Source organism: Mchenga conophoros, linkage group LG2 (genome assembly GCF_057382185.1).
Source record: "Mchenga conophoros isolate Kocher_MC1m ecotype Shallow Benthic linkage group LG2, M_conophoros_male_GT1.1, whole genome shotgun sequence".
NCBI lineage: Eukaryota > Metazoa > Chordata > Actinopteri > Cichliformes > Cichlidae > Mchenga > Mchenga conophoros.
The window spans coordinates 22,901,709-22,921,659 of NC_140527.1; the positions used below are offsets into that span (position 1 = coordinate 22,901,709).

At 41.3% G+C, this 19,951-nt stretch overlaps 2 protein-coding genes and 1 non-coding gene across 3 annotated transcripts; all 3 read left to right on the forward strand.

The window, feature by feature from the left end:
• The first annotated feature begins 464 nt into the window (after nucleotides 1-464).
• Nucleotides 465-9,581, forward strand: hprt1 (hypoxanthine phosphoribosyltransferase 1). The gene is made up of 9 exons (XM_085288583.1): nucleotides 465-683; nucleotides 3,927-4,033; nucleotides 4,274-4,457; nucleotides 5,609-5,674; nucleotides 6,046-6,063; nucleotides 6,148-6,230; nucleotides 6,358-6,404; nucleotides 6,537-6,613; nucleotides 8,576-9,581. The coding sequence occupies exons 1-9, from the start codon at nucleotides 657-659 to the stop codon at nucleotides 8,621-8,623; spliced, it is 657 nt and encodes a 218-aa protein (XP_085144709.1). The 5' UTR covers nucleotides 465-656; the 3' UTR covers nucleotides 8,624-9,581.
• Nucleotides 9,582-10,856: 1,275 nt separating this feature from the next.
• Nucleotides 10,857-19,819, forward strand: pabir2 (PABIR family member 2). Its single transcript, XM_085288594.1, has 11 exons — nucleotides 10,857-11,894; nucleotides 12,000-12,168; nucleotides 12,287-12,365; nucleotides 12,461-12,514; nucleotides 13,040-13,083; nucleotides 13,184-13,238; nucleotides 13,522-13,623; nucleotides 14,537-14,622; nucleotides 14,790-14,854; nucleotides 17,842-17,938; nucleotides 18,367-19,819. The coding sequence occupies exons 2-11, from the start codon at nucleotides 12,044-12,046 to the stop codon at nucleotides 18,503-18,505; spliced, it is 846 nt and encodes a 281-aa protein (XP_085144720.1). The 5' UTR covers nucleotides 10,857-11,894; nucleotides 12,000-12,043; the 3' UTR covers nucleotides 18,506-19,819.
• LOC146581937 (small nucleolar RNA U109) lies at nucleotides 13,292-13,448 on the forward strand. The gene has a single exon (XR_014888943.1). It is a non-coding gene; the product is annotated as a small nucleolar RNA U109 (small nucleolar RNA).
• Nucleotides 19,820-19,951: the final 132 nt, after the last annotated feature.

Genomic DNA, 19,951 nt, shown 5'->3' on the forward strand with positions numbered 1-19,951 from the left:
TACAAAGGATGCTGAAGATGGAGCTGACAGGCAGGAGGAAAAGAGGAAGACCACAGAGAAGATTATGTAGTGGAGGAGAACTTGCAGAGGGCTGGTATGAGGATGCTAGAGATGGAGTGAGATGAGTGAGATGGAAGAAGGGGAGCAGCCGAAAGAAGATGATGAAGAAGTTAACGGTTAACACCCTGTCCTGAATGATGATCAGCTTCGCCTAAAAAGGTAGCCTCTTTCATTAGTGCAACTTTAAGCGAGGTCATTGGTTGAAGTGTTGGGTGGGTGTGTGCAACATCGTGTATCTATGACCAATAGAATCTTCTTAAACTCGGGTTCGCTGGATTTCGACGGAGCTTTGTTCTTTGATTGGCAGCTCTCCAACAGCCTATGTACGATGGGAGGAGTTGACCCCTCCCCGCATTTTTCGATTTGCCCGCCGCCCTTGTGCGTACGATCACGTGCTTGCAACGGGACAGCAGCAGAGGCGCGAACCCGGAAGAAGACAGACACCTCTGGTAGCAGCGGAGCTATCTGCTCCATGTGTACGCTGTCGCGAGGGTGAAGAGTCCGCGAGATCAAGCTGAGGATACGCTGTAGCGTTTTCTGTCTGAAGTCCGCACCTTGGAGTACACACGTTGTTAACGGCAGGGACTGACACGGACATGGCGACTTCCAGCTCCTGTGTGGTGGTAAGTTCTTCCCAAGTGAAATAAGAGACAGAAGGTGGTTGGAGGTTACCTCTGCATGCAGCCAAACACGCTGTGTGTGGACGGGCTGTTAGCCGCAGTTATTAGATGATAGCTACCTGTGTGGACTGAGTACTCTTCACCACTCACACATCGGTAACTTTTTGTTGTATTTTACTTTATTTATTTTGCATGGATATTGTATTCAATACAGCTTGGCCTGTGGCGCTCTATAGACACGCGCTCCACATATGCCTTACGTACGTGACGCAAGCGGTGGACCCACTAACGTGTGGGTGTATGCGTCTGTCAGCAGAACCATTATACAAAATAACAAAGTGCTCGAAACGAACGAGGGGGTAAAGAAGGGGGCGTGTTAGAGCACGCGCCCTTTAAGTGTGGCTCCTAAGTAACGGTGCACGGCACTGTGTTTATGTTGGTGTAGAATAGAATAGAATAGAATTCAACTTTATTGTCATTGCACATGTCACAGGTACAGGGCAACGAAATGCAGTTTTCATCCATCCAGAAGTGCTTTAGCCATGATATAGATATATTACAATATATATTAGCAATAATATAGATATGTAAGTATATTACAGAAATGGGTCTATTGTGGTATTTCTGTACTATACGAATATGTTGGGGCGGCTTTAGACCTCTGTATAAATCTTGCTTCCACACTTGTATGAGAATGTGGTGTCTTTAAACCCTTTAGGATCCCGAGTGTGCGTGCAGTTTGGTATCAGTCCGACACCAAGTAAATACAGGGCCAGTACACATACCGATACTTTTCACTCGTAAAGGCAGCTGATGGAGAGGAGAGTAGTGGAGATGTCATCATTAATTTGACAATTCTAAATACATTTTAATGACAACCAAATCACTGTGATTTTTACCTTCCATCATAAGTAATCAACGTCATAAGTAGTTCTGTTGTTTAAATGTATTATAGGCTATAAATAAATATTTTATACCCATTTCCAAATAAACAATGAATTTAGCACAAGTCAAAGTATAGATCCTTTTGTGCTAGTATTGAGCCCATACCAATACTAGTATTGCTACTGATATTTGGCTCGATTTGCCCACTTCAGTCTGAAATATAAAGTAGCTAACTGTAGAAGAGCTGCTTGGTGGTGTACAGTGATTGCATTGTGGAAAATTAAATTGGCCCAGCAATGAAATAAATTCGATTTCACCACCAGTATGTGTGACATTACATCAAATATGTTGGTGTGGATGTCTGCGCTGCAGAGCTGATGTCACAGATGGAAAAAGTTCTCTTCTGCTTCTGGAAAAAGTCCCAAGCTGTACTGAATTTTAAGCTTTTTTAAGATTAAAGAAAAGACACACAGATGGACTGAAATAGCTGTTAACAAAAGATAAGTAACATTTACTTTTTCTTACATCATTCTGAGTCAAAATACAAGGTCCTACCTTACTGGATCTGTTGGTGTGTGTTTTGTGTTGTGCACTGTACTACAGGCTACCCTGGCCCCTACACTAGGATCAGTAAATAGATAACCGGTGTGCTGTTTTTCAGGCTGTTGCCAGCATTTTAAGCCCAGTGTACTTGTGATCCTTTCTGGGAAACAGATTTCCCAAAACATTTGCAGACACAGATAATAAAGCAAAGTGTCCATTTGGCTAAAATGTATCTTTTTACTGTGCTGTTGTCTTAATCACATTGAAAGAAAAATTGACAAGTTGTCAAACATAGACCAATATGCAAGCACAAAGGTCATCATTCCTTTGACCACAGTCTGGATCACTGGATTTGTTTTTCTGCGTTTTGATAAATGTTGATGCTTTGTAACAGCAGTTATATGAGACATAGCTTAAGTTTAAAATATTAGGTAAATGTATGTGAAAGAAGTTTGTTTCTTTTCACTGTTATCTGCTCCTTGTCCTCTATAGATAAAGGATGTTGCACCAGCAGAATGACATTTTGCTAGTTGTATTACCTTTGTTCCTGACCAGGGCTAGTCTGTAAGCACATTTCCAAATCATTGTGTGTTTACAGGGGTACGTATTTATTAAGGTGTTTCTATGACTGTTTTAGAATATCTGATAATACTATTTGTTGCACATAATTGTGCTGTCTGCTGTCATTTTCTGAATTATTTTTGGGCTTTAAATGTATATGGGTTTTAAAATAGCTGCCATTTCTAATCAAGAGGGAAATTATGGTTGACTAGGAGACTCCTACTGAAGGCTAGAGTACTTTTAGAGTACTGGTTTCAAGCCTGCTGCTGACTTATTTCCTGCATTTCATCCCCATTCCTCTCTCCATACTTTCCTGTCTCTTCTCTCCACCGCCCATTCCAATAAAGGGTAAAATGCCCACAAATAAAGCAAATACAACTATGTTTTCTTGATTTGTTTTTCCTTGTTCTATTGTTTTTGTTTGGTATGATAGATTTCTGAGTTCTTGAATATACGAAGCAGGAAATGAACCGAATACGTCTTTAAAACAAACGGCAAGTCTGTGAGTAACAGTGGAACATACTCTTTCTAATCATGTGACTGTGATGACATCTGCTTTGTATCAGCCTTTATCAAGAGTTCACAAACTGACCCACATGTCAGCAGGACTAAAGGGAAAGGCTTTATTTCAGTGTAGCTGCATGTGGCACGAGAATGGGAACCGTGTTATCCAGAGTTTTGGTGCGTTCATTCCTGTATTTGATTCAAATTCTGCACCGTCCCTTTCTCAGTTTTTCTCATCCCTCCCACGACTCCTCGAACTCTGTGCTGCAGCTGTCACATGATGCCAGTCATGTTGTTTGGTTTCCTGTGGTCTGCTGTTTGACCTGCAGCATAAAATGTAATTTTACAAATTACCAAGTACCTCCTTAGGAAGAGGCATACACTTCTGGAAGGAGATCAGATGGCAGTATCTTGCTGGACAAAATGTTTGTGAGGAGACCTTCAGCAGCAACAAAGGAATGATTCATTGACGCTTTAATGATGTCCAAATTGGAAAACTTCCTCTTTCTGAGAATCCAGGGTTTTTTTCTTGAGACGGCTCAGTGTGGCCCTAGGTGGTAAAATGAGGCAGATAAACTAGTGTGGCAGCAAAATTCGTGGGAAAGTAGACTTCCATTAACCTGATCTCTTTCACCTTGGTTGCCCTGTGTCAGGTGAGGCCCCCCCCCCCAATGCTCCTTGTTTGGTAATCCCCCCCTGAAATTTTTCTTTCAATTCTTTTGTGCTAATGTTTTTTCTTATTATTATTTTCAGATCAGTGATGAGGAGCAGGGTTATGACTTGGACCTTTTCTGCATACCAAAGCATTATGCTGCTGACCTGGAGAGGGTCTATATCCCACATGGACTCATTTTGGACAGGTGGGTGGTCCCATTCATACAGCTATGACTTGCCAGAGATTTCCTGCAAGTGGTGGATGAAAGTGCTCTGTTAAACCTGGATTCACTGATTAATGCAGACAAACTTACAGCAATCAGAAATCTTTCAGAAACATTTGCTTGCTGACAGAAACTGAAAAGAAATGACAACTTCTGCTGACTGTTGCAGAACACTGAGGTCACTATCCTCTATTTCTTGCTCCCCAAACCGTGTGATATCAGGACTGAGAGGCTGGCCAGAGAGATCATGAAGGAAATGGGTGGACACCACATCGTGGCTCTCTGTGTGCTGAAAGGGGGCTACAAGTTTTTCGCAGACCTGCTCGACTACATCAAGGCTCTGAACAGGAACAGCGACCGCTCCATCCCAATGACGGTCGACTTCATACGCCTCAAGAGCTACTATGTAATTGATCTGTCTTATAGTTTTTCTTTAAATCACCAAAGCCTCTTGGAACTTTTTCTTAGAGTATACACTTAAAAAAAGTGGAAATAAACTAAAAAGTTTGGCTGATGATTAAAAGTTGCTTAAATTATAAAAGTAAAATGCAAAACAGCACAGTAGGGAAAGGATTCGGCAAATAAATGATGGTCGTATGAGGCAATGCTGGTGTCTTTCAGTCAGCCCACTGGGGATGCCTGGAAATATAAAGCCTTAACATCAATTAAATTATTAAAATAAAATAAACAAAAAATATGAAGTCTGTCTAGAGCAATGAAGAAACTGCATGAACGCAAAACAACCCATAAATGTTGTTTCTAATCATTTTCAGCCTCAGACTTCATGGTTGGACTTTCTGTCTTTGACCTTCTTGTTGCATCAGTCCATTTGTTTATGCACAGCTCTCTTAGGCTCCTGCCACAGCATTGCAGTCAGGTTGAGGTCTGCACTTTGACTGAGCCGTTGATTTTTCTTTTTCAGCCATTCTGTTGTAGTTTTGCTGCTGTGCTTGGAATCATTGTCCCATTGCATCATGCAAGCTTTAGCTGTCATACAGTTGGGCTCATATTTGACTCCAGAATACTGTTCGATATAACGATATATATCGGATGACGATATAAAAACGTCTATCGTTTCATTTTACGCTATCGTTTGTTTCGTGGTGTCGCAAAATAAACTGTTTACGACAATATTTTTTCACCGTTTTGATGGTCACTGTAGTGGCTATATTAATTTCTTAAAGTTCTCTATTTCTCTTATAGTTTATATAACCACACTACGGACAGACAAGCGCCTGTTTTTATGCGTTGTGGTTAGCAATAACGACGGTAACACCATTGTGTGTCCACTTGTTTATGTTCCACATAAACCTTTCACGATAAAGCTCAAGATCCTGTTTAGACTTTTCAAAATAAACTGAACCACGTGAAAGAGCAGATTATATTACGGATGAGAAGTAAAAAAGAGCCGCCAGATGCTAAAAAATAAACCTTAGACTCAAACGTTAGAACAGGCTTTTGTCTGGTCTTTTGCACGACTCTGTGCCGCCCTGTGAAAGACTCTTTCTTGCCAGTCTGAAGGTTTCCTTTATTCTTTTCCTATTTTTGTCTGCACAGAATGACCAGTCGACGGGTGAAATCAAAGTAATCGGTGGAGACGACCTGTCTACTCTGACAGGCAAGGTAAAGACAGCTAGCTAAAACGCTACTGACATGATTAAAAATATTAAAGGCTGGTTTTTACCCCCTTGTTTTTTCTCCAATCTAAAGTTGCTAGCAGTCAGGATGAGCAGATATTTGAAAGAAATATATCCACATTTAAGCAAAGCTATTGTTTTCATGTAATCATTTCCCAAATATCTTACATTAATTTAAAACAGGCCTGTTTATGTGGTTGTAAGTAAAACAGCTCCCACATAGTTACAGCCTTTTGCACTGTTGCAAGCATTCCCTGTGTAATCAGGAGACCACAGCTCTCCTACTCAGCTCAGTTGCATTTTAAGATGACTTGTTTTTCACTTGATTAATGGCTTTTTCTTTTTTCTTGCACACAGAATGTCTTGATTGTGGAGGTACGTACTGTTTTTCATCTGTATTAAAGTAGGCAGCTGTTATTTCCAGTAGTGCTTATCTGTGCTCCTCTTTTGTGCTTCTAGGATATTATCGACACAGGGAAGACGATGAAGACGCTATTGCAGCTCCTCAAACAGTACAATCCTAAAATGGTCAAAGTAGCGAGGTAATTCATGGCTTCACTGAACTGCTGGAGTTTTACTGGAAAGCTGCTTCAGACTGGTATGTTTCAGGCTGAGGGGTTTTAAGCAGCTAGAGCAGATTTTTATCGTCATTTTGGTTTGTGTCTTCAGTTTGCTGGTGAAGAGAACACCAAGAAGTGTTGGCTACCGACCGGATTGTGAGTTGATTATTTGTAACTTGTGAATTCCTAACAGACTTTGGTTGAAGTTCAGCTCATAGAACAGTTTGTTAAACTGCAACAATGAAGATGTAAGAAAAGCTTCACGTGTTCTTTTTCTTTTTCTCCCAGATGTAGGGTTTGAGGTCCCTGACAAATTTGTGGTGGGTTATGCACTAGACTACAACGAGTACTTTAGAGATCTAAACGTAAGTATTTGAAAGAGATAAACAGTATCGTGTAAAGGTCTTGAGCCCTCTAATATTTCATTTCTTTTGCTTGCAAGCCTTTTAGACTTTATTGTAAGTTTTTAAAATGGTCTTGGGCCATAGTTCTCCAGGTTTTCTGAAGGTCTCTCAAAGATTTTCTTTAGACATTGGCTTCTTTTTCACTCATTTTCATTCCAGAGGTTGTCTTTAGACACTTTGTTACTAGCAGCCTGTCTCAAAAGGTATTCATTAACAGTTTGACCCAGTTTAACCAGCCATTTAACACTAACCTATGAATAAATCAAGCATAAAAACGCACCCAACTCAAGGGATGAACCAGTGCTGACTCTTCACATTGCAGGCGACTTGGCAAAGAACTGATTTTAAATTATATCTTTATGGGAACCTGTCGCAGAAACACCTGACACATTTTACCTTACCAAACAAAACGGGAACAAAACAAATATCAGTTTTGTTCTTATATCAGTTTCAAGTCTTTGTTTTTTCCACTTGTCTTTATAATTTTCTTCATAACTGCCTCGGCCCTGTGCTCATACTGAGGCCGCTGGCTTGTGGCTGGCTCTGAGTTCTGGATGGTTTGAGCTTTAGGCACTTTGACTTTGTCAGATTCTTTAAAATGTCCACGTTCAGCTGGGTGATTTTAAGTGTATTATTGGATTTGTTATGAATTCTATTGATGCTTTTGTTTCAATTGATCTCACAGTGAAGAGCTTAAGCAACATATTAGCATGTGGCAGTAAGATTTTGCACAACTATTTCCCAGCACCACTGTGTGCGTGTGCGTATGTGTTGTACATACACGAAACAGATCATCTGGTAGTCAGAGCTGACCGGCCTGTCAGGGTCAAGAACTGATTCCATTTCCCAGGCAGTTCATCCATCTATCCATCCATTCGCTTCCGCTTGTCCTTTTCAGGGTCGCCGGGGGTGTTGGAGCCTATCCCAGCTGTCATAGGGCGAGAGGCAGGGTACACCCTGGGCAGGTCGCCAGTCTGTTGCAGGGCTAACACAGAGAGACAGACAACCATTAGCGCTCACATTCACACCTAGTGGCAATTTGGATTATCCAATTAACCTATCCCCACAAGTTGCATGTCTTTGGACGGTGGGAGGAAGCCGGAGTGCCCGGAGGGAACCCACGCAAACACGGGGAGAACAAACTCCACACAGAAAGATCCCGGCCTGATGGTGGAATTGAACTCAGGACCTTCTTGCTGTGCGGCAACAGTGCTAACCACCGTGTTGCCCAGTTCCCAGGTAGTTGATCTGTATATTGAAAAGGTCGCCCCGTGGCTCAGGGGGATGGGAACCTGTAACCGGAAGGTCAACGGTTCGATCCCCGGGCTCTCTGTCCTGGTCGTTGTGTCCTTGGGCAAGACACTTTACCCTACCGCCTACTGGTGTTGGCCAGAGGGGCCGATGGCGTGATATGGCAGCCTCGCTTCTGTCAGTCTGCCCCAGGGCAGCTGTGGCTACAACTGTAGCTGTCTCCACTAGTGTGTGAATGAAGTGGAATTGTAAAGCGCTTTGGGTGCCTTGAAAAGCGCTATATAAATGCAATCCATGGCTCAGGGGGATGGGAAACTAATGGACATTATTATGAACCTAGAAAAGTCAGATTTTGATCCAGTATACAATACCAAGAATAGCTTAACTTTTCAGCATAAGAATTCAGGCTGTGTGGAAGAACAAACGTGGTCATAACAAATATTGACTTTCAAGTTTGTTGCATTTGTACAAACTCTGTTTTTGCTCTCTGTAGTTCCATTTCTGTTTTCGTTTCTGTCAATCGCTACAGCCGTTTCCTAATTTCCTAGCAAAATATAAGAAGTGGCTCAAGACTTTTTCCTAGTACTGTAACTCATATTTTAAAACTATTTTTCTCTTTATACATCTCTGACAGAATTAAGTGTATTTTTTTTCTTTTCTTTTCTGTTCCAGCATATCTGCGTCATTAGTGAAACAGGGAAGGAGAAGTACAAAGCATGAAGAGCACCTCGTAACAGTTTTCAACATTTGGTTATTTCATTTCCATTTAGCATTGATGTTATATTTCATTGCTTTGTATTGTGTCATGAGAATATAATCGGCTTGCTCAGGGTCCCTGAGGATACACCCAACGTGATAATCCCGTGTTTGAATCACCACGCATGGACACGCAAAGGTTTCAATTTTTTTGCATTCGATTGCTTGAGAAAGAATCACGTCTGGGTTTAATAGAATGGATCCCAGCTTCACCTTGAATTAGAATATTGCTTTTATGGTCCCCACTTTTATTCCTTTTTTATTTTTTAATTGAGAGCATTTTAGGGAAATGCTGCTAGCTTCAAGTGCAGTCGTGTAATTGTTGTGCTGCCATAAGATTTACAACCTCCTCTTTCATATTTTGTATTTTGTGTAAAATGATTATTGTTATTATTATTAATATTATTATTTTGTGTTTGTGTAATTCTACCTGAAACTATTAAAATGTGCTTGTTTTTTTGTTTTATGGGACACCTTAAGAGGAAGTAAAATTTTATTGAAGTGTGTGTATATTTTGGAAGAATACTTCACTTTTCTACGGTACTGTTTTGTAACGCTGAAGAAACATTAGGTAGAAAAGTAAATTGCTGCTGTCCCTGATTAAATTATGTAGACATTGGTAAACCTGAGAAGAAATTTATGAAAATGAATGAAATCAAAGCTTTAGACATGCACTTCCTTTGTGTAACATAAAAGGTGATCCTTTTAACGCTGCAGATATTCAATCACAAACTGTTAATGGTTAAGAATCTTTCATTTGAATATTTGAAATTCCTAATCTGTATCTACATGTTTTATTCACACATAATTTAATTAAAGGCCCCTTTTTAAAAAATATCCTTTTTGTTTGCAGTTTCGCTAAATTAAATGTTCTGTAATCGTCAGTGTTGCAGCACCAGCCATTAAAATTTTCCACACCAAACCTGAAAGAAAGTTTTTCATTTTACTATTACAGCAAGTTATTGATATATTGAAACACGAAGTGCCAAAAAATATAAATAGTGACAGAGACAGAATGATGCTGCCAAGATTTGGTCTTCCATCTTTGCTCATTAAGATCATGAACATTTGAGCTCCTGTTGTCTGATCGTCATTTGGAAATTGAAGCTAACATTGGGGGATAATTATTTGGTCCCCTGATGATTTGTAAGATTTTTAAGTTTGCTCTCTTGCAAAAAATCTGTAATTTTATAGCAGTTGCATTTTAATGGAGAGAGACAGAATATTAACCAAATATCCAGAAAAAGCCCAACACGTTACCTAAAAGTCATACACTGTTTCCATGTCACTGACTGAAATAAGCATTTGATGACTCAGTATTTGGTGGAGAAACCCCTGCCTATGTAAATAAATAAATCTGGGTAAATTCCCAGATCATTAAACATGCAACTATTTTGCTGGTAATACCTGAAATGAGTAAAGAAAATCAACAGCCTATTTATGCAAGATAATTCATAATTTTATTGAGGGGGTTATATTGGTTGGGTCTGATTATTGGGGGGGGGGGGGGGGGGTCATAACCCCCCTGGACATTACACCTCGGTGTCTTTAGACTGTGGGGGGAAGCCTACACAGGAAGGCTCCAGCTAACCAGCAACCTTCTTGCTCTGAGGCAAGAGTGCCAACCACTAATTAATAATTACTGTGGTTTTTAATTTGTGCTGTTGATGAAAAGCCACTCATGTTTGCAGATGCACCGCTCACATTTGTTTTCATACTGACTGGATGTTTAACTCTAGGCACTAGATTATATTCCAATTTCATGTGTCAAGTCTAATGGAAACTGTGTGTTTCCTCTTACCTCAAACTGAGACTAATCTTAACCATAACCAGCTGTGTTTCATGATGCTTATCAAGACCCAGCCTTAAATTAACCACTTTTCTCTGCCTAGTTCGCCTCCTCACTGCAAGCTTCACTTCATTTATGACCACAAAACTGGCACCATAATAAACATGGTTATCTGCAGGTAGTAAGCAACCCGTGAAAACAGTAAGGCCAGTCCATCCTGTACAGGGCCTCTTGTCGTTGTCTCAAGACCTGTTGAGGTGTTTGTTTTCCAGTAAAATTTTACTGCCGTAAAACCTTACTGAAATCTTTTAGCCATAATTATTTTATAGATCTGAAAAAAAGTGTCCTTACAGAAAACATTGAGACTATACTTCATAAATTGTATGCCTTTCTTTTTCAATTAATCTTTTTTGATCGCAAGGAAGGATATAAACAATATCCGGAATAAGACAAACATAGCTGTCTCTAACAAACTATCGCGTCGTTAGCCGTCTTTGTGTGCCAGAGTAAATTTTGATTTCTTTGTGGAACTGGTGAATACCGGGGCTTGCCGTGAAACCGTTTGCATGTATGGAAATTGGAGGGGAACAAACGCACGGATGGAGCATAATACTTTCCGCCTGAGCACGCCGGCTAATGGAGCGCTTTTATTGGACAGGCCTGCTAATGCTAAAAAAAAGGGGCGTGAACTTCGCTGCTAGCTTTTCGCTCTTGTGTGATCATCTGGGGGATCTGGTTCATTCTTGGCGGTGCCCAGCAGAAGCGTTTCTTTTTTTGATAGTCTGTGGACAATATTTCAAGCTGACACGGATTAATTCGTCTTGCGTGCAGTTGTAGCTGTCGGGCTGATGGACAAAACGTGAAGTGAGACGGTGACCCGGCCTCTCTCTTTCTGAAAATGGCATTGTGGTTAACTTAGCTAGTTAGCTTATCGGGCTAGGTAGCTGGACTCTTGTTGTCGCTGAGCCAACTGGCTTCCATTAGCTAGCTGTGCGGTGTTAGCTACGGGGTATGCTGATCAGCATCACTACATGTAGCTCTGCTATTTTAATGTCGTTTGTAGTAGACTGAAAGACGAGCGTTCAGTTGGTGGACAGAGCGACCATTTGGCTAGTTTAACTACGGCTAGCTCATTTAAGGCGCTAACATGCAGCGGTAGTTTGGATCCACTCGTCACAAACTGCTGCCTTGCACCAGCAGACCAACTGTTAGTAGGCATTGTGCGGTGTGTATAGCCATGGCTCTCTAACAATCCATCAGGAAAGTTGGTGACCGGTTACAGACAGGGTTGATGAGGGGCAGCTTCGGTGAACACACGGCTGCTTTGTGGACTGGACGCCGTTATGGTACATATACAGCGTTAGTTTGCTTCAGCACCGGAGTCACCCTGGGCACGGGGCCTTGCAGATTGCCGAGAGTTACCTACACTGTGTTGGCTTGTCTTAGGTGAGCTCAACTGCCTGTTTACTCATATTGCTTCAAGAACATGTAAAGTTTGCACAGGTTGAAGATCAGTAATGTAACTTTACTGAGTCGGTTCGCCATTTTAAGTTGCTGAATCGGTGAGGGGTGGTGGTGAAGCGTTGTTTAGCGAAATGAACAGCTCAGGAGTCATGCCACAAGAAAAGATGGAACTGGATCTGGAAATCCCAGCTTCCATACTTCCAAGTGATGGACACCTGAGAAGATCCAACAGTGCACCCATGATAAATGGATTAAGGTAGGGCAATCTGACTTTAATTTACTGCAAAGTTAAAACTCTTTCCTTATTCACACATTGAAATAAGTTCATTTGCATTGACATGATGGTTAAAGGCGTTCATAATTCGTCTTTGCAGTGATAACTCCCAGGTGTTCCAGAAGGAGGTCCTACGGTGCCGGAGAAATAGCACTACAGTTGTGAACAGGCCCAACATGGTATAGTGGTTCATAAACATATTCTAACTTGATTGAGATGCCTGAGTTACTGTAATGAGTGTTTACTCATTATCAGCCATGTCCTCCTCTTACAGGTTCCTTCATCGCCCATTCGGGTCCCGAGTACCAGACTTCATCAAATTAAACAAGTAAGGAATTGAGGTGGTTGCAGTAAAAGTAATTCCTGTGGAAGTTGAGCTCTTCAGACCAATGTCTACGTCGGCTGTAGTAAGAGACATGCAAGAGCAACCTCTTTAGGCATTCACAGGGTCCTTGATCTTAACAAGCCAATCAACTCTTAGTATCACACTCCTGCAGAGCAAGTCTTGATTTCCATAAGAAAACACATGGATGTTGGTGGTGGGGAGTGGTTCAGTTGTAGCATCTGAGATAAGACTGAGCCTGAAATGGGCTTGTTAATCTTGTACTGTGAACTGAAGCGCTTCTTCTTGACCCCCATCAAAAAAAGATGTCTTTCTCTCTCTCTGCCATATTTAATAATATTTTAATAAGAGTACATATCATTTTTATCCAGGGGGAAAATGTAATGGGTCCACTTTAAAGAACATAACTCAGAAAAGTTAAAATGATGTGATGGTAGCTAATGTGATTTTTTTTTTTTAAATTTATTTATTTATTTTTTAAACCTTTGGGTCTCTTTTGTTCTCTTGCAGGAAGAGGGCATAGACGTGATGAACAGAGAAACTGCACATGAACGGTAAGCTATCCATTTATACACAGTGTTTGAATGAGGAGATCTGCTGTGTTGTTGGTGACAGGCTGATGACTCCATGTTCTGATTGTTGTTGTGCACTCAGGGAAGTTCAAGCTGCTATGCAGATGAGCCATTCTTGGGAGGAAAGCCTTAGTCTGGTAAAAACTCTGTCCCATATATGTTGCTGATTATGTTCTGCTGACGGGCAGTTTTGCATGTTTTGGCCCCTGGCCTTTCTTGGTCTCTCTTTGTTACTATAGAGAGGACAAGTAGAAACATGCTAGAGTAACGCTGAAATAACTGGGAGTTAACAGGGCCACCAGTCTCTAAAGGTCAGGCTGAGTTGGTAGTATAATACTCCCACACTTGCAGTGATGTTACTATTGGACTAAAGGATGCTGTAAACACACGGTGAACTGTGAAATCTTTAATGTTTTTTAGAGTGACAATGATTTGGAAAAGCCTGTATCTTCATCTCCAAAGCGAATCGACTTTGTGCCTGTGTCTCCAGCCCCGTCCCCAACAAGAGGAATAGGAAAAAAGGTACATCTGACATTAACTGTGGTTAGAGTCACAGTTATCGCATTATAGTTTCATTAACTAGATCTAGTTACTTACTATAACCCAGTTGACTAATAATTTAATTATGTGCAGCCTACAGGGAACAGTTGGCTGCAGTGAAGCAGGAGCTTCTTAGGCCTTTAGCCTTTTTCCACTAGTACCTGTTTGGCTCAGCACAGCTCAACTCCGTTTGTAGGTTTTCCATTATGCGGTAGTGCCTGGTAAAAAGAGCCGATGCGATCTGGAAATGTGACGCCAGCAGACTGCATTCACAGATTGGCTAGTCAGTGGCATCACTTGATGAGTCATGAGAGGGTCTCCTTCGTGAAAATCAAAACGTCCCTCTTTTAAACCCAGCAACGAGCGTGATCCCAGAGTCTGGCAAAAAGCTGTAGACCGAGCGGCAGATATACCATCGCCTCAACATGCTGTGGTGTTCATGTCTCATACACATGACTTCACGGGACTTTGGGCTGCATTGCTTTAACATCCTCATGCACATCAGGTGTTACCGGCTTGTAGTGGAAACCAACCAAAGTCGAGCCAAATTAGGTACTAGTGAAAAAAGGCTTCTAGTTTGCTGCAGCTCCAAGATGCAACATTTTCTCTTAAGAGATTCATTCGGCTTTTTTTCCAGCTCCACAAAACAATTCAGATTTTTATATTAGCACTACACTTTAATGTCTCCGTGGTCTGAAACGAACAATTCTTGCTCCTCTTCCTTCATTTGTCCCCCCTCCTGCGGTGACCATGTAAAACCATCTAAAACTGAGTATTTGGAGCAGTCTGAAGTTGGTGACGATTAAGCAGTAATTTTTCACCACTTGAATGTTATCAGTTGCAGATTTATCTAATGCGTTATCTATGTTTTCTGCTCTCCCCCTCCTACAAGCAGCAGTGTTTCTCTCCTTCACTACAAATTCTGGTGAGCAGCAATGGTCTCACTCCCAGCCCAATACCCAGCCCAACACGGCGATTTGGGTGAGTACAAATTCTTTTGAGCTGTCACAGCTTAAAGTTAAAGAGTTAAAATCTGTCAGTTACAAACTTTGCACAATTATGTTTGCAACTTCAGCTCATGCCCACAGTTTGTTGCTGTATTTCCAAATGTATTGATTTTAATTGTTCCTGTTTTCTGTCTTGTTCAGTCGACGGAGTCAAAGTCCGATCAACTGCATCAGAGCCAGCATACTCGGTCCAATAAAACGCAAAGGTGAGTCGTGCTTTAGACATGCTTTCAATGCTCTGTGTAAGGGAGGCTTTGCACATTAACGCAGCAGCAAACAGGCACACTCCCTCTGAGTGTGTTGCAATCAGACCTACCTCTGCTCTCTGTTTTGGAAGCCGATTTGAGTGCATGTACATCCTGGCATTTGTAACCTCTGACCCTCTGTGTTTACACGGAGATTATGAGATTGACCTCCCACTCAAAAGAGATGAGCTATAATCGCATCAGTTTGCTGGTGGCGTCCTAAAACAAACTTTAGCTACCTTAAGCATATTTTACTTTATGTTTTTAGGGTTTAGGCGTCAGTCCTCTGACTTGTCTGGTGTAACCTCTGCACATTGTTCTCGCTGTGGGATCAGGGGCCACTTTATTTTACAACACCTTGCTGAGGGAGGAGTTAATCATGGCCAAGGTGTTCATCTGTTTTGACTTGAGAGACTGGTGCTCACATCCAGTGATTAATGCCTGATTTAGACTTATTTAGGAAATCTACATCATAACCAGAAACTGGTTTTAACTCAATAGGCTGTGACCTTCCACACCATTCAGTCTACGTGAGATTACTCTGAAAGGTCACAGCGAAGGGTTAAAAAGGTTTTCTGATCATGATGTAGATTTCTTTTATGGTTGGAACTAGGGTTGGATGATTTGATCTATAGTCCCTCCATTATGGCAGCACTATCCACCCTTTATAAAGCACAATGTGCCAAAAAATTCCCCAAAAAGCAAAAAACTGGTGAGTGGGCTCATTAAGTTCCAGTTTCTAAACCATCATGCAGTCAGAAGTATCCTGTTAGTCTTCTGTCATATAATGATGATCAATTTGAAAGTCTGGGCATGAACCTGTGTGCCCTCGGACATATGTTTCGAAAGTGTTGGTTATGGGAGGGATGTGGATGTGAACATGCAACTTAAAACTTGAATCGGATAATATTTAATTTAATGCATCAAAGGGGAAATGAGGTGAAAGTCGTCTTGATTGGTGAGCTCTGATGTTATCGTCCATCAGCACGACTGTAGTCAGAAGCCATCTGTTCAACATGTCGGCCTTGAAGCTTTGATTCTAATGAAGAATATATTTGTAAAGAAATGTCGGACATCTAAGAATTTAATACATTTTAAATGGTATGACATGCATATTTCTGTTAATCATCACTGTTCTTAGACTACAGGACAAATGTTGTGGAAATGAGTCTTCGGTGGTCTTTATATTGATGAAGTTAATTTATTAAGCGCTGTGGTGCAGGAAATGCTTGTTAGGCTGGTAGGGCTGTGCGATATGACCAAAATCTCATATCCCGATATGAGACATTTATCATCCTCCTGACAACTAAATACATTTTTACATTTTCTGTAAATTCTGTGAATCTCGGGCAACTCGGCTTGGTTAAAGTGTTTTCAGCTGAGCGCGGTGTACCTGGAGTCGAGGCACGGCCGCAATTTTCATTGAGTATTTATTACACGGCGTGCAGCAGGGAAACGCCTGTTCTAAGGTTTATTTTTTAGTACCTGACGGCTCTTTTGTGTGATTCAGTTTATTTTGAAAAATCTGAACAGGATCTTCAACTTAATTATGAAAGGTTTATGTGGGGAAATAAACAAGCGGACGGCGGAGCCACGCAATGATTTTACCGTTGTTGTTGTTGTTGTTGTTGCTAATGACAACGCTTAAAAACAGCCACTTGTCCATCTGTAGTGTGGTTATATTAAATATAAGAGAAAGAGAGAACTTCAAGAAATTCTACAGTTACCATCAAAACAATGAAAAAACTTGGCTGTCAACAGTTTATTTTGCGATACCACAAAACAAACAATAGCGTAACATGAAACGATAGATGTTTCGTCTGATGTATCTCGTTATAGCGAACAGCCCAATAGGGCTAGACATGCCAGCCGATGTTCTACATGAGATTCAAAATATTTTTCAAACAGACTTGATGATGTTGTGCTTGTGCCATATCTGTGGTTAAACAGTATCTATAATGGTTCATGGAAATAAAGATTCTTGGAAGAAAAACATTTGACTTGTGATCTGGACACTAAATGTTAAATGGTAAATGGTAAATGGCCTGTATTTATATAGCGCCTTACTAGTCCCTAAGGACCCCAAAGCGCTTTACATATCCAGTCATCCACCCATTCACACACACATTCACACACTGGTGATGGCAAGCTACATTGTAGCCACAGCCACCCTGGGGCGCACTGACAGAGGCGAGGCTGCCGGACACTGGCGCCACCGGGCCCTCTGACCACCACCAGTAGGCAACGGGTGAAGTGTCTTGCCCAAGGACACAACGACCGAGACTGTCCAAGCCAGGGCTCAAACCGGCAACCTTCCGATTACAAGACGAACTCTCAACTCTTGAGCCACGATCAAACCGAGTTAATGCCACACAACTCTGTTTGGTTACATGTCTGACGAGCAGTCTCAACTCAGTCTCAGTCTGAGTCATCTGAAATGAACCTGCTCTTCAGTCAACAAACTGACTGCATGTTATTTCTAAATGGAGTAAAGCAGTGTGAGAATATTAAATCATTCTAACCTCATTGTTTTGAACTGAAATAACATTATATGAGAGGGTAACGAGTGTCACAACCGGCTCAGGCTGGTTGTTGCTGCTGCCATTGTAGCCAGTAAATGTGTGCCTGTGTATACACACAGACGGGTAAAGTAGAGTAAACCTATTGCAATATGCAAATTCTGAGAGGTTCACATTTGAATCCTTAATCATTAAACATGACATTTGTTTTGATTTTGGGTGTGTTGGTGTGTGCATGTGTACTTTGTGGTCCTCTGTTGACAAAACACTGCCACGCTGCAGATTGAACGTGCTGTTAATCAGTATGGATGTGACTAGGTAAAAGTTCACCAAGTGTAAACTTTGCCTGTTCATCTGCCTGGCTCTTTTGTGAATAGTCGCACAGCTCATGTGTCAATTTCTAAATGTTGGACGCCTTTTACTCTGCAGGTGAGATGGAAACGGAGAGTCAACCCAAGAGGCTCTTCCAGGGCACCACCACCATGCTGTCCTCGGATGTCTCCAACCTGTCAGATCTCAGCTCCTGGTAAGTAACTCTCAGGCCCATCAACAAATAAGAAGCTGCTTAGATAAGGATGAGCTTTTGAGTGCTGAGGCAAGTAGGCAGACACACTGGCTGTAAAAGCCAAGCTTGATTACTAGTCACCATCTCGTAAATGGAAAAACAAGGAAACCCCTACATGAAGAGGATTTGAGTAATTAATAGGGGATTTTATTGAGCCTTGTTGATTCTGATCGGAATCAAATGTCAGTCACCTCACTGGCAGCAGTTTTACAGTTTTATTTAAGAACTATTTACTTCCATAGAAATCGAAGTATATTGATTCTGGGGCGATTCTGTCTCAAAGTTGAGTCAGTGTGAGTGCTGACATTTGAGATTTTGAGCAGTGCATTCATTCAGGGTGAATTAGTTATGCAAACTTTTCTGAAGACTACCTTTTTCTTCCCTCTCAGTCACTCTCCAGATTTACTGGATGGAAGCCTCAGCAGCGTGGGCTCCTCCACCGACTCGCCAGGCAAAATGGAGGGAGTCTCTCCTTCCTCGTCCAGCAACTCACCCTTTGCTTCTCTCCAGGATTTGTCTCCCAAATGAGCATGGGATATCTAAGACTATGGGGGGGGGGAGAGAGTGGAAAAGACTTCTCTCCAGGGAACTGGTTTCCTTTTCAGACCCTTCACATCGCCAACTACATTTCCTTCAAGTGGAGTTTTCCCCCACACTTTCTTCTGACTGGCTGTTTTTATGGCTATCTTTTATGGAGGGTCTCGATTTTAAGGAGACTACAGCCATGGATGTATTTGTGTAAGAGGTAATCCTAGTAAAACTAGGACTGAGGGAAGTCGCTGCGCGCACCAGCTGCTAATTGATCTTGGATGGTGCCAGCCTTCGTAGGGATACTAATAAGTGGCTGTTGTATAAATCTGTCCTGCCAGTTCCCCTCACCAGAGAGAGAGACATTGAGCACTGGACATATAAAGACTACTTGGATGTGTGCATTTCCCTGTTTTTGTGCTGGAAAATGTCTGGCCCACTGGCCTTGGTGTGTGCACAGTCTGCAGATTTTGTAAGAAAAGATTTAACTTATTGTTTTCCTGCTGCCTGAGCAGATATTCTAAATATTTTTATGGTATAGGCTGTGAACTGTGGTGTTTGCATTTTTTTTTTTTTTCTTCCCTCCCCTTCAGCTCCAAAAAAATGATTTGCTGCTACTTTAATTGGTAATTCTGAGCAAGTGGTAAATCATGATCATTCCTGGTAGTCTCAACACTAAAAGTTCCTGTGTTCTTACCAGGATGATTTTTGTGGATAAAAGTATGAAAATCTGACTTCTTTTTTCCCCTTGTTCCTTCTGGCAAAGTGTTCTTATTTATGGACAACACATTTGTTATAAAATTGGATTCGTTCTATCTGCAGTAAGCCATCTGTGCTGTCATTTACACCAAATCAAGTGACTGCTGGAACACGAGGCAAAAAAACAGCACCATCACATTGTGAGTAAAGAGACTGCTCTTTCTGCTGTGGTTACACTTTTTTCTTTTTTTTTCTCCAACACATATTGCACAGGATGCTTGGTCCTGTAGTGTTTCAGCCTGTGTGAGTCTTAAGCAGGAAACAACTAAATTTGAAGAAGAAAAAAGTCTGACTACAATATGTAGAGGTTAAAGCCTGCACTGTGATATTTGCACCTAAATTTGGTTTCATTTGTCCTGACCCCAGTGTTCATATCCATCCGTATAACTCGATACTTCCGAACCCCTCTGTGGCTCTGTAACCTTAAATGTTTATGTACCGGTACAAAAAGGAAGTGATTGTAAATCATTTTATGGAAGTGTGCCCTTTTAATTTAAACAAGTGTGGTTGCAGTTCACTTACTGAATGGGTTTGTTTTTTTTTTTTTGTTTTTTTTTTTTTTAAATACAAATAGGAAAATGTTGGGGGTTTCTGCTTTGTTTTTGTTCCCTTCACGATGCGTTTTTTTTTTTTTTTTTTTTTTTTCCCTCTTCTGCTCATTTTATGAAGTGTTCAGGGCATGAACTT